A 14,829-nucleotide genomic window follows, 5' to 3' on the forward strand; every position below is an offset into this window, starting at 1 on the left:
AGTGACAAGTGGCATGCCGTTAGGGTCTGTCCTGGGCCTGTTGCAGTTCAACATCTTTAGAAACAACTTGGAGGTAGAATTTGAGAGCCAGTGTGGTGTAGTGGTTAAGAGCGGTAGACTCATAATCTGGGGAACCGGGTTCGTGTCTCCGCTCCTCCACATGCAGCTGCTGGGTGACCTTGGGCTAGTCACACTTCTCTGAAGTCTCTCAGCCCCACTCACCTCACAGAGTGTTTGTTGTGGGGGAGGAAGGGAAAGGAGATTGTTAGCGGCTTTGAGACTCCTCCGGGTAGTGAAAAGTGGGGATATCAAATCCAAACTCTTCTTCTTCTTCTTCTTCCTCATCAAATTTGCAGATGACATCAAACTTGGAGGGGTAACAAATGCCACAGAAGGCAGAATCAGGATTGAACATAACCTTAACAGGGATATCCATCTGTCATGGATGCTTTAGTTGAGATTCCTGCATTGCAGGGGGATGGACTAGGTGATGGCTGGGGTCCCTTCCAACTCTACAATTCTATCATGAATCTAATTATAATTTATGGTTTGGGGGCAGATCCCCATAATCTCTACATCATAGCTGTCAACTTTTCCCTTTTCCTGCGAGGAATCCTATTCGGAATAAGGGAAATTCCCTTTAAAAAAGGGAAAAGGTAATTATGGATAACGATGGATAAGTATATAAAGATATTTTGCAATAAATTTGATTTATTAAATAAGGCATAGACAGGAGCTTTTGTAAGAGACACGAAGCAGAACTTTAGGAAGTCATTTTAATTTAACTTTTTCTTTTTTCTTTCTTTTTTCTTTCTTTTTCTTTTTTTAAGTTTTATTCTTACTTGACTATGTAATTGTGTGTAATGGTGTGATTGTGTAGTTGTTTTTTGTAATTGTTTAGACTGTTTGTGTTTGTGTTATTAATTGTATTATCTTAAAGAAATTTCAATAAAACCTGTTTTTACCTTAAAAAAAAGAAAAAAGGGGAAAGTTGACACCAGTGAAGTGTTAGAATTTGAGCAAACTCATAAATTCATAGCAGTGGGTTGGATTAGATTGCCCCTGGCAGACCTTCCAACTCTGCCATTCTAGGATTCTGTGTGCCCTACATTGGTTGGTAGGTCTATTCTCTGTGTTCATTCTCCATGGATGAATAAGATTCAAGTATGTGTTTGTGAAAGGTGTTAGGGATCATCAATTAAACCAACAGTGGCGTCAGAGACAAGCCCCCACCCTCCTTTGCTTAAGGAGGAGAGAATATATAAAAATAAAGACATGCACTGTTAGCCTTCTTGTGCAAAGGAAAATAGCTCCAGTCATCCAAAAGTTGGATAAATACTACTTGAAGCTGCTGCCGCCCATTACTAGTGTTAAAAGAAGGGAAGAAAAGGGAACAATCTACAAAACAGGTATTTCTCTAAATAGACATTTCATTAAAATGTGTATTTTTTTTTTCCAAACATGTGAAATAACTTCCAAGGTGGCATACAAACATTCCTCTTTATGGAGTCACCACCCATATCAAGGAATGGAGGAGAGATTTGATTCAGGTCTCCTTTGAATTCGAATCTATTAAATCTGAACTTTTCAAAACAATATGCAAAGTGAAACGCAGGCTATCCTTCACAATTCGCAGTTATGTGGATTTTGCTGTGCAATTCACAACCAGTGTTTACATAAGTGCAAATGTTAAGGGAGAGAGCACTTAGACATGCATTTACTGGTGAAAGCAACATAATAACTAATATTAATTCATATTATGTTAGGATAAATTGCTTGCAAAAATTTGTACATTAGTCGAAACGGTGTTTATTAGGATAAATTGGTAATAAAAGGCTGGTGAAGTTCTGCAAAGGTTGTTGTTTTCTAAATCGTGAATTGCTGCAAAATCTGGAGAACTGCATTTAAGATTTGCAAAATGACAGAGGACAAAAACTTCATAAAAGAATTGGGGGGGGGGATTGTACGTTACTTAGGAGACCACTGTAAGCAGATGGAAACGAAAGCAGGGTTTTGATTTCACTTGTAGTGTAAAAATTACCATGGATAATATGGTTTGTTATAAAAATTGGATGAATATGCAGTAGAAGATGTTTAAAACGAGACACCGTGGAGGAGATAGGGGGAAGTCCCGAGATTCAGAGAATCTCTTTATATAGATACATTTTTTAAATTCTCTGTTTATTTGTACTTTGTATTTGTAAAACCAATAAAAATGATTTTAAAAAAAAGATTTGCAAAATGAGAAACTGTGAAAACCAAAATTGACAGATCCTTCCATCCCTATTCACACCCCACAGATCTCCTATGTAACAGAAGATCCGACAATGCATATTTAGTGCTCCAATCACTGAACATGTTCTGCACCTTTGTGCATTCCTTCTCCCCCTGTCTCTCTCTCACACAGTGATGGATCAGTAATCCATTTTTTATCTGCTTTATCATCAGGCTTTAGGCGAGTCTGCCACTTCACTGAAAATTCAGCTCACAATCTGCAGTTTGGGAAATTCATGTCATGTCTGAGTTGCATGTGTCTTCTTAATTAATCAACTAATTAAATTAATTAATTTGAGAGCTTCAAATGGTCTGAGTTCAATTTCAGGTACCTGTTAAAGTGAAAGAAGATTGGAATTTTGATCTTCATACATAAAAACAGGTGTTCACGAAAACAGTCTTTCCTTCACTGTAGGTGAAAGTTTTGCTACCACCTGGCAATGAAGCCACATTCAGTTTTGATGCTCTACCTAGGAGTGCTGCTTCTCCCTGTATCTGAAGGTGAGATTAAAGTGCCTCGTGATCTTGTGGTGGACTCCTCCCCTTACACATCACCTTGACTTTTTGCTATATTCCCACGCTGGCAGTGGTACAACTAGATACTTTTAGAACTTGGACTAAGTGGATTGATTGGCACACCCCTTTTAGACAAAATATTTGCCAGGACATGCTCCTGTGTCAACTGAAGGTTATTGGCTGTGTTGTAAGAGAAAATCTGCCCTTATTCCCTTATGGGGTACACAAGAGCCCTTGCAAAGTCCTCTGCAGGTTCTCCATTGGTAGGAGTAAATGACAGAGGCCAACCAGAGAAAACTGAGAAGCAAAGCAGCTAGTAAGCTTGATCTTTATTGAAGCTGTTGCAACAGCGGTGTTTTCAGGGAAAAGACCCAGAACAAAGCCAGCATGCTCTTATAAAGACATTTCAAAATCCCCCTGGAATCTAGCCCACCCCCAGAAACATCAATCACGGAAGAGGTGTAACCCCAAACTCATCACCCAGATGCATCACACCTACACCACACAAAAAGTCTGTTATCTGATGTCTCTTCTCAGTAGCCTGGCCATTCCTTTGAGATGTTAATCTTCTTTAATTCCTGGAACAATTAAATCCCTCACCCCTCCTTCCTTGCAGAGACCCATTTGGTAAACATTTGGTCATTTTGAGAGTCAAAATGGTGTGAGACCTGTCTGCCTCAGACATGTGGCCTGTTTGCTTGGAAAATTAATAACAATAATATATATATACAAAAGAATTGTAAATTCTTATAACAGCTGATAACCTGGGGGGAAAGGCAGGAAGTAGACTCATCCTTTTGTCTTCCCTGGAGCCCAGCAGGCATGGGGAAAGCTAAGTCTGCAGTTGAGACAAAGGCCAGAGCTGTAGGATTCCCAGGGAACGAAGGAGGAACCATGCTTCTCCCTAATGGAGGAAACAGGGTCTATTTGGGTAGACTGAACTGGGAAACTATGCTTACGACCCACTTGTGCATATGTATATGAATGTGAGTACTACAAAATGCCAGTGAACTTCCCATTGCCTCAAAGGAAACAGAAATGTAGTACGTTACACCCAGAAATTCTTCACTGCTCTAGCAGTGGAGAGTACAATGGTACCTCTGGTTACGTACTTAATTCGTTCCGGAGGTCCGTTCTTAACCTGAAACTGTTCTTAACCTGAAGCACCACTTTAGCTAATGGGGCCTCCCGCTGCTGCCGCGCCGCCAGAGCACGATTTCTGTTCTTATCCTGAAGCAAAGTTCTTAACCTGAAGCGTTATTTCTGGGTTAGCGGAGTATGTAACCTGAAGCGTATGTAACCCAAGGTACCACTGTATCTGGGAGTCAGGTTTGGGGTAAGTGGCTGTAATGATGAAGTACTGGAATTGACCGGATGCTGACTGGATGCAAGCGGCCTCTAAGGGGAATTTTGCATTCACCTCAATATTGTTCCAGGCCACCCAGATCTCTGCCAAGCAGTAGCAGGATTCCGGGTGTCTTGGCACTTAAGCAGGGTTCATGTTTCCTTGGGGGGAAATGAGGCACAGCGGAGACCAGGACCTTTAAGAATTATGGTTTGCTCACACACCTCTGTTTACAGAGAGAGTTCAAAGCATCTCCAGAACGGCTTGTCTTTTCCAGCAGCACAGCATTGGATTCAGAGGCATCTCAAGTGCCATGCCCCCCTGTCTCTCTGTCACAGCCTACTCCAGCCAGCCATCATAGCTGCTTCCCATCCGCCCCACATGCAGTTCTACCCAATTTCTCCTTCTCCTTCTCAGCAGCACTTGCACAAAACAGCGCTTTCCCTTCCACTTCCAGCATCCCCCAGCCCCAGTAGCCCTGGCAACCTCTGTTTCTCAGGCCCATTGCAATACACTTTTTCTTCCTGTTGCTTACATCTGGCCAAGGACAATCCTACCCCAAAAGCTACTGGGCAGAGTCTTATGTTTTGCTGGTGGCTTACTATTATCAATCAAACCAGATCATAATCAGCCTTTTGTTTCTTCAGTGAACCATCCCCAGCGAGTCATTGCTAGGCTGGCCTTTGCTAAATTCATGAGTTTGAGTTAGCTCAAATTCTAACACAGGGGTGGCCAACTCCCAAGAGACTGCGATCTACTCACAGAGTTAAAAACTGGCAGTGATCTACCCCCTTTTTTGGGGGTTCAGGTCAAAGTTGTTGAGCTTTTTATAGGAAGGAGGAAGGCCCGTTTTTGGGGGAGTTCGGGTCAAAGTTGTTGAGTTTTTTCAGGGAGGAGGTAAAATGTTGAGCTTTCTTTAGGGGGGCCACAGTTGTTCAGCTTCTTTGGGGGGGAGCCAATGATCTACCAGTGATCTACTGCAGACGTACAGTGATCTACCAGTAGATCACGATCTACCTGTTGGACAAGCCTGTTCTAACACTTCACTGAATGTAGAGATTATGGGGGGTCTACCCTCCCTCAAAAAAAAAACACCTCATAACAATACAGGTGAAACTCGAAAAATTAGAATATCGTGGAAAGGTTCATTTCTTTCAGTAATTCAACTTAAAAGGTGAAACTAATATATGAGGTAGACTCATGACATGCAAAGTGAGATATGTCAAGCTTTTATTTGTTATAACTGTGATGATTATGGCATACAGCTGATGAGAACCCCAAATTAACAATCTCAGCTTTGGGGTTCTCATCAGCTGTATGTCATAATCATCACAATTATAACAAGCAAAGGCTTGGCATATCTCGCTTTGCATGTCATGAGACTATCCCATATATTAAACTCCAGTAGCTAATGAAAACAATTGCTTGCATAAATGGACTTTTCCACAATATTCTAATTTTTTGAGTTTCACCTGTATATTTAGTAAGACAATATACGGAATACTATATAGGAAGACTATAAAACCTGTTGTTAACGTGTCAGCTTTGCAAGGAATAAAACCTGACTGAGCCATTTTGAAAGCGCTTCAGAGGAATAGCCTGCCAACTCTTCAATTTCCACCCTATTTAGGGTCTTCATCTTTCATTTTTAAGTGATTGGGGGGGGGTGTTTTTCATGGGGTGCCTGATTTCATACTTTTTTCCCCAGGCAATGGGCTTCCGGAGGTCAAGTCCCGCGACCGCCGGTTCTTGCTGGGAAACATTTTTGATTGGAACAACCCTCCTTCCAGGGACAATGAGGTCCCAGCATCCCATGACTCCTCTGTGGTCGAGCCAGAATTGTTTTGCCAAGGCGGCTGCCTTGATGGCTGGATGAGTTACCTGGACCAGTGCTACATGTTTGTTCAGAAACGAGAGACGTGGGAAGAAGCTGAGGTAGGGGCATCTTCAAAATGAAGATTTTCTTGGGGGCTCATCTTTCTCGTTTCCTTCCTTGCTTAGGCTTTGTGCTGCACAAAATTCCTACTGCCCTGCAAGTCCCTGTTACGCTCCTCCCTTCCTAGGTTGCAGAGAAGAAGCAAGTCTCTACTTTGTTTTGTTCTTCAAGCATTTTTACAAAATAATAAAATAATAAAATAAATATGAAAAAAGGGAAAGGGGGGCAGTCCTTGCCACCTGCCGAAGCATCTTTCTTTCCCAGAGTCCAGAGGAAAAACACCCTGAGGAAAGGAAGATGGTGGCCGTGACTGTCGGGAGCTTCAGTCTGCAGTGGTGTATCTGCTTAGTAAAAAGGAAAGGGGAGACAAAGGAAAGATTTAGCAGTGACTGCTGCTGACAGGGTGCTGTCATGCACCCCACCCTTCCTGTTAGGCCCTGGACCTGTGCCCCATAATGGTACCATTGGGTAGCATAAATGTGGCCCACTCAGTCTCCTGTAAGGGGTCGTTTGTGTCTCTGTGACTCACTGCTTCCATATTATTTCGCCCCTGTTGAATAAAATGGTGGTCGTTTGCACAGAGATCCTATTGCTTATTCCGTGATACAAAATACGACGGTAGCATTTCCTGAGGCAGAGCGGTAGTCTTGTAATCTGGTGAACCAGGTTCGCGTCTCCACTCCTCCACATGCAGCTGCTGGGTGACCTTGGGCTAGTCACACTTCTCTGAAGTCTCTCAGCCCCACTCACCTCACAGAGCGTTTGTTGTGGGGGAGGAAGGGAAAGGAGAATGTTAGCCGCTTTGAGACTCCTTAAGGGGAGTGATAAAGCGGGATATCAAATCCAAACTCTTCTTCTTCTTCTTCCCATTTCCAATTTACTTTCCAGAGAACTTGCCAACGCAAAGTCACAGGTGGACATCTGACCAGTGTCTCGAGTGCAGAACACAATGACTTCCTTGTGAGTCTGGCAACTTACCATGGACAACAGACGGCCCAGTTCTGGACAGGAGGAAGCCACCGAAAGGCAAGTCGAACTAGCACAACACTAAAAATGGTAACTCCACACCACTCTGAAGAGAAGAAAAAATGTACTGCACAGTTGCATTACCAAAGCAAAACTTGGCACTTAAACAACAACAACAACAACAACAATTTATTTGTACCCCGTCCATCTGGCTCACAAACAAATGTTAAAACAATACAGCAATACAGCAGCAATCTGCGAAATGTTTTGCAGATACAATTTTTACAATTCTAACTCCTCTACCCATAACTCTTCCCAGTGCTATAAGCCTGAGGGCTCGTTCACACTTCTGCTGGTCCCATGCTTTCTAAACACGGGTTCAAGTGGTTTTGCCTTTGCACTCTTTAGTGATAAATTGGAACAAACAGCAGTCCACAGAAAACCTAGTTTTGATTGATTGATTAGGTACTTCACAACCCCTGTTCTATAGGTGGTTCCCCCCTCAAAATGTGGGGCAGGTCGATGTGAATTTGGGCACATACACAGTGTGCACACCACACATTGCCTTGCCAAGTCATTCCCCCCCCTCCCTACACCACAGGCCAGGTGTGGGGCAGGTAAAGAACTGGCTCAGCCCAAATGGGGCAAAGTACAATCCAAGGCTGCTGGGTCTTGTGGAGCCCTTTGCAGAGCACTCTGCAAGACACAGTAACCTACAGATTGCTGCTGCTTTGCAGACTGTGCCTCTGCCTTTTCAATCCAATTTCAAATCAGGTGGACAAAAATTACCACATGGTGACTGTGGGAATACGTTTTCAGGTGCTCCTGCACCTTGCCACAGTTTGGTAACCTTCCGCGCTATGCTGGGAAACATTTTTGATTGGATCCCTCCGCGCTAGCAGCAAAGCGCGCCAAAATAACGGTCAGAAAGAAGTTTCCCGCCCGGAAACTCACCCAGATACAGTGTTGTGATTGGTTATTGATGATGTTATGACGTTGTTCAGTTTACTAATAAAAAGCCCCTGCTCTCTGTAGCGGTGTGTAGAGTATGCGAGACAAGCCAAGAGAGAACAGCCGTGCGAGACAAGCCAAGACAGAGAAAGCGAAAGGAAAACCAAGCCGCACAGAACAGTAGCTGGGAACTTGCAAGTCCACCATTGACTGCAGTCTCTTATTTCATTTTATTTCTAAGTTTTATTTGGTCGCTTAGTTTTGGCCAGCTCTTTTATCTTTTCCTTATTGGAACCTCAAGCCTTCGTAACTCCAGAGGAGCCTTCGTGACTCCAAGGAAACCTTCAGAAACCTTCAGAACTCCAAACAACAATCTCACGACCTTCAGCTTAATAACCAACGTAAATTACCCGTTCACAGCCAGTGGGAGCAGGCACTCCGGAATTACTGGCTGTCCCAGATGTTGGTTATCCCCACAGGTGACCAGGAGCGAAACTGGGCTTTATTTCACCTGGGTCAAAGAGGCAGTTTGGCACACACACACACACACACACCCCACACACATTTGCATACACATGCAAAGGGACTGGAAATCTTAAAGGCAGGGGTCCCCAAACTAAGGCCCGTGGGCCGCATACGGCCCACGTGAGCCAATTACCTGGCCCCGGCCAACTCCCGCCACCCACTCTTACTGGCGCGGTGCAGCACAGCTGCCCATCTCCGGGTCAGCGCAGCACCGGAAATAGCTTTTGCGCATGCACAAGTATCATTTTCGGTGTACTTCCGGGTCTGTGGAGACCCTGCGCACGCGCACAAACTATTTCCGGTGCCACGCTGTGCCAGAAGTGCGCCAGAAATGACACTTGCGCATGCACACAAGCTATTTCCGGTGCCATGCCACGTCGGAAAAAGTCAGTGTGCGCATGTACGGGCGCATACTCCCCTGCCCTCCGGCCTGCCGCACAATCGGCTCTGGAGGAACCAGCCCGAGGCCAGGTAAGTTTGGGGACCCCTGCTCAAAGGCACTCCTCTGGAGGCTTCACCCGGGGCAAAAAAATCTGACTAGCCAGCCCCTCACCATAGATTGACAGGTAGGCAGCCTCACCCTCTTGTCCAGCTTGGGCTGCAGTGGGTGCTGGAGCTAATGATCTGGGGTGCTGATCAGATCAACCTCTGTAGCCCTGCAGAAAGGAAAATATGTGCCATCCTCCTCTATGGTACAGAATGCAGCTCTGCTTGAGTGTGTGAACCAGGCTTTGAAGCATGTTCCCACACTTCAGTGCTCATGTTTTCAGCTAAAGAAATAGCACGTTCAGAATTAAAAGTCATTGTTGTTGTTGTTCAGTCGTTCAGTCGTGTCCGACTCTTCGTGACCCCATGGACCAGAGCACGCCAGGCACGCCTATCCTTCACTGCCTCTCGCAGTTTGGCCAAACTCATGTTAGTAGCTTCAAGAACACTGTCCAACCATCTCATCCTCTGTCGTTCCCTTCTCCTTGTGCCCTCCATCTTTCCCAACATCAGGGTCTTTTCCAGGGAGTCTTCTCTTCTCATGAGGTGGCCAAAGTACTGGAGCCTCAACTTCAGGATCTGTCCTTCTAGTGAGCACTCAGGGCTGATTTCTTTGAGAATGGATAGGTTTGATCTTCTTGCAGTCCATGGGACTCTCAAGAGTCTCCTCCAGCACCATAATTCAAAAGCATCAATTCTTCGGCGATCAGCCTTCTTTATGGTCCAGCTCTCACTTCCGTACATTACTACTGGGAAAACCATAGCTTTAACTATACGGACCTTTGTCGGCAAGGTGATGTCTTTGCTTTTTAAGATGCTGTCTAGGTTTGTCATTGCTTTTCTCCCAAGAAGCAGGCGTCTTCTAAAGTCATAGTTGCCATTCATATTTGACAGAGAAGCCTGTCTAACATGGTAAATAATGGAACAGAGCTTTAGGCGACATCTAATTAAAAGGTTTTGTTTAGATTCTTGGAATAAGCTGTGCTCACCGAACAATGCTGAGTGGCAGATTCCATAAAATCTCGATCTGTTTGCAGAGAATCCATCTGATAAATTTGTGCCGTATTAAAGTACAGAAACCCCGCTTCATGCAAGAGACACTTTTGTGCGCATCCCTTTGAAAACGCCTCTCGCTCATTCCGTTTCAGTCCCCGTGCTTGAATATGGAAATTCCTAAACAGTTTACAGGGTGGTGTGATGGTCTTCATTCAATTCCTGTTTGGTTATTTTGCAGGGGTCTTCGCTAGAATGGACGGATGGCTCTGGGGCAAATTTCCTTCAGCGTCCACTGAGCTCAATCCTTCATGTTTTTGGGGAAGCAATTAACAGTTTTCTGCACAGTCGCATCTGCTTAAAGATAAATCTAGGAGGTACACTGTAACCCACAAATATGATATGTGTATTTGTTTAGTTCATCCCAGAAAGCTAGGTTTTCTCCACTTTTCAAAGTTCTAAGTATTAAATAGTCCTCTGGTCACTTTCCCAGCAATTGATACTTTAAGCCAGGGGTCAGCAACCTTTTTCAGTCGTGGGCCAGTCCACGGTCCCTCAGTCCATGTGGGGGGCCGGACTATATTTTGAAGGGTGGGGGAGGAGAACGAATTCCTATGCCCCACAAATAACCCAGAGATGCATTTTAAATAAAAGCACACATTCTACTCATGTAAAAACACCAGGCAGGCCCCACAAATAACCCAGAGATGAATTTTAAATAAAAGGACACATTCTACTCATGTAAAAACACGTTGATTCCTGGACCGTCTGTGGGCCTACCCCTGCTTTAAGCTAAAGTGATATTTAACACTTTGCATGTTGGTTGTGTTTTGTTTGCTTTGTGCCATTGAAATGCCATTGGATACAGCAGGCCGATGTTAATTTTAGGACATCACGAGTGCAATTTGCATCAAAGTTCCACCGCAGAATAGAGTGAGCTCCCTAAAAAGGAAGTTTAGAGCTGATTCACTCCCACCCTCCTCAAATTAGGTATTATTTCTCATCAAACTAGTTCAAATCAGAGTGAAATGCCCAGATGAACAACGTTGCAGCAGCTGCTTGTCTCTTTCATAGTACCAAAAAAGACACATGTCTGTCACAGCCCAATTTCAAGATACAGATGCAGTCAAACCTGACAGTGCAAAGTGGGGGGGGGGAGCGCTGAGGAACCACCTAATAAATGTTAATTTTGTCAAAAACGTTTCGGATTCCCTGGAATCCAGGGATTTCATTTTGGGATGAACATCTACATTCATCTTCAATTTCACTGTAGAAAATTTGGTGGCTGCCATGTCTTGAGAAATTTGGCAAGCGTTAGCAAACCTGTTTTGACTTTCCTTGAAATCACTCAATATTTTATTTCAGGATGAATATCCATATTCTCCTTAGGTGCAATCCACCTTAGGTCCATTTTCAGTCACAACCCTGATGCAAAGTTTACATTCAAATGCAAAGTTTACCTTCTCCAAGCTCATATAGGTCCTTGGAACTTTTAAAAGTAGTTTGGCAAACCTATTGAGGACATAACTGGTGCTCCAGAAAGGATTGGAGCACACAAATTCATCAGGGAGAAATTCCAGAAGAGTGGTCATATTATTCTGTTCTTTATGCTGGAGCAAAAGGGCTTTTATGATGGCCATATCATTGTGTGTGTGGTGGAAGTAATTTGAACATACATTTCATGCCCTGAAAAAAATATGCATTTTAGTGTGTCCAAACCACTTCTACCACACTTGTCTCCTGTTCCCCTAAAATAGTAAGGGTACCAGATGCATATAAAGTGAGTAATGAGCTGCCCAAAGAAAACCACTCACCCAATTTGTGACAGATCTTCTCTTAAGCATAAAACTCAAGCGAAACAATTGATTCCTATGGTTCTAGTTACAGGTAGGTAGCCGTGTTGGTCTGCCATAGTCGAAACAAAATAAAAAATTCCTTCCAGTAGCGGAGTTTGGATTTGATATCCCGCCTTATCACTACTCGAAGGAGTCTCAAAGCGGCTAACATTCTCCTTTCCCTTCCTCCCCTACAACAAACACTCTGTGAGATGAGTGGGGCTGAGAGACTTCAAAGAAGTGGGACTAGCCCAAGGTCACCCAGCAGCTGCATGTGGAGGAGCGGAGACGCGAACCCGGTTCACCAGATTACGAGTCCACCGCTATTAACCACTACACCACACCGTACCTTAGAGACCAACTAAATTTGTTATTGGTATGAGCTTTCGTGTGCATACTGAAGAAGTGTGCATGCACACGAAAGCTCATACCAATAACAAACTTAGTTGGTCTCTAAGGTGCTACTGGAAGGAATTTTTTCAACTGATTCCTGTTTGCAGTGAAGGGAGCAGAACTCAGCCCTCACTGGCTGACCATTTGGCCTGTCATGTGGCTGCTCCCCAGAGGATATTTTCAAGTTTTAAGTTTTAATAAACTGAATGGGATATATATATATCACTAGACAAAAGCTTAAGTGAATAAACTTACAAGGTGCCTGGCATTTTTGGTGAGAAGTTAATATTTTTTCTAATGAATCTTTGGATTTTATTTTGTTTTTATTCACTACTTGTTTTTCTTCCAGGCCAGGGTAACTGGGACGGCTCTGATTGCAAAAAGAAACTACCCTTCGTCTGCAGCTACAAACCCAATCTGACACCCCCATAATCGCAACAGAAGAATAATGCAACCTCTTCTACTGAACCTGCTTTAACAAACACGGACACGGACAAAATAATTTTTTTTGCTTAAGTGCTACTTGTTAAATGTGGTCCAGATATTGACACATGCCATTATTTAGAGTTCGTACTACTTAAATAAAGTCTGGTTCAATTTGAGTGCTTAACAAGATCTATGTGCTATTTAACCTCCACGGGGATTTGAGGAATATTGATGAGAAACCTTTAATTTGAAAATAATTACAAATCATTCATTAAAACATTACTTATTTCACCATTTAATGGCCTAGTCATACATTTTAAATGCTGAAAACACTCTCCTTAGGCGTGTCAGATAAATCCTTGAAGAGTTAATTGAATGCTGTTATTGGGTTTAAAGAAAAAAAGAAATGGTTGTAGTTTTAATCATCAGTTCAAAGAGAAGTCGCACAAACATGAAAGGAAGTGCAAATCCAATGGAAAAATCATGGGTATATCATTGTACACACAAAAGATACAGAAATTTGTCAACAGCACTGCTGAATGCAAACTTGTTATTATGGCTATGTATGTTTAATTGCTCTGCATTATACATCACTGTGTCCTGTATAAACAGGCAGCTTTCTTTGTTTTTTTCTTAATTATAACTTGTGTATCATTTGTTAGACATAATAGATATGTCTGCTTATGTGAGGCACAATTCACCAAGATATTCTCCTGAGCAGCAGCCCATGGAAAGAAATAGGGCAAAGCAAGAACACATCTCTTTGTGCAACGATCTCGATGGATATCTGGCAGAGAAGAACATTGCAATGGATTGTGTTTATAGTCAACAAATGACAAAGTGTTGAAGGGAATCACAAAAGTTTTTTATTTTCTGATATAAGAACACAAAATGAAAAAACAAATACAAAACAACCACAAAACTAACAATAAAACAACAACATCAATACATTATCATATTCCAATACATCTTTCCTTTACATTGTCTTAAAGACCTCCTCACACCCTCTCCTTCTGCGTACATTGTATCACATCTGTAGTAACCTTTAACCTCATAGTTCTAACCAATAAAATGTACTATTAAGCTTATTCCTTTAATTATAATTTATTCTAGCTGTTGCCTTTTACTTCCGTCTGCTCCTTTCTTAAATCTTTATTTTTGCATAATTTCGTATATATAATTTTTATTATTTTTACACTAAAATACTACAATAATCCTTAACAAACATTTTCATATATTTTCCATTTGGCTACCAAGCCGTGACTTCCGTCAGTCCCTTCAAGTGGTTTTCTAAATGTTAACTTAATATTATACTTCTTTAATCAACCATTGCTTACATTTTCAAAAAAAAGAATTTCCCTTACTTTACTATCCTACTTACAATAATAGTTCTACACGTTCACTACAAAACTTCTTGAAATCCTATTAACGTATTCAAATGTAAATTGTCTTTCAAATAGTTCGTAAACTTTAACCAGTCTTTGATGAATTTCTGGTCCCGCTGCTCTCGGATTCTTCCCGTTAGTTTGTCCTATTTTTGCATAATTTCTTAAATAGTCCTTAAATTTCTTCCAATCCTTCTCCACCACATCGTCCCTCTGGTCCCGGATTTTCCCGGTCATTTCTGCGAGCTCCATATAATCGATCATCTTCAACTGCCATTCTTCAACTGTCGGAATCACTTCTGTCTTCCAGTTCTTTACTAGTAATATCCTTGCTGCTGTCGTGGCATACATAAAAATTACTTTATCTTTGACTGGGATTTCCTGATTGACAATACCTAGTAAAAAGGCCTCTGGTGAAGGGAATAATAATAATAATAATAATAATAATAATAATAATAATGCTCAGAGGTTACCAGGATTTGATGGTTGTCAATGGCAGAGACTTACATTTACAGGTAGCCGAGTTGGTCTGCCATAGTCAAAACAAAATAAAAAATAAAAAAAATTCCTTCCAGTAGCACCTTAGAGACCAACTAAGTTAGTTCTTACATGTTTGATACTTGCATGTTTAAAGAATAGACACCTTTACCCTTATGGGCCTTATTGGAGTTAAAAATGAACAAAACGCTGGATATGGACGGCATCCACATTGGAGTTCTTAAAGTACTCAAATCTGAAATTGCTAGCCTTTTTGGAGAAATATGTAACATGTCCCTAGAATCAGCCTCCATGGTGGAG

At 42.4% G+C, this 14,829-nt stretch overlaps 1 protein-coding gene across 1 annotated transcript; it reads left to right on the forward strand.

The window, feature by feature from the left end:
- Positions 1-2,694: 2,694 nt before the first annotated feature.
- On the forward strand, positions 2,695-12,706 carry LOC117049361 (snaclec bitiscetin subunit beta-like). The gene is made up of 5 exons (XM_033154036.1): positions 2,695-2,775; positions 5,844-6,070; positions 6,960-7,097; positions 10,234-10,369; positions 12,570-12,706. Exons 1-5 carry the CDS (start codon positions 2,715-2,717, stop codon positions 12,650-12,652), a joined length of 645 nt encoding a protein of 214 aa, XP_033009927.1. The 5' UTR covers positions 2,695-2,714; the 3' UTR covers positions 12,653-12,706.
- Positions 12,707-14,829: the final 2,123 nt, after the last annotated feature.

Source organism: Lacerta agilis, chromosome 7 (assembly GCF_009819535.1).
Source record: "Lacerta agilis isolate rLacAgi1 chromosome 7, rLacAgi1.pri, whole genome shotgun sequence".
Classification (NCBI taxonomy): Eukaryota; Metazoa; Chordata; class Lepidosauria; order Squamata; family Lacertidae; genus Lacerta; species Lacerta agilis.

Bases quoted from the DNA above. Each gene is read 5' to 3' on its own strand.
- LOC117049361 (XM_033154036.1), top strand. From the start codon at position 2,715: ATGAAGCCACATTCAGTTTTGATGCTCTACCTAGGAGTGCTGCTTCTC. The intron at 6,071-6,959 runs GTAGGGGCATCT...TTTACTTTCCAG, and splicing joins AGACGTGGGAAGAAGCTGAG to AGAACTTGCCAACGCAAAGT. The intron at 10,370-12,569 runs GTACACTGTAAC...TTTTTCTTCCAG, and splicing joins CTTAAAGATAAATCTAGGAG to GCCAGGGTAACTGGGACGGC.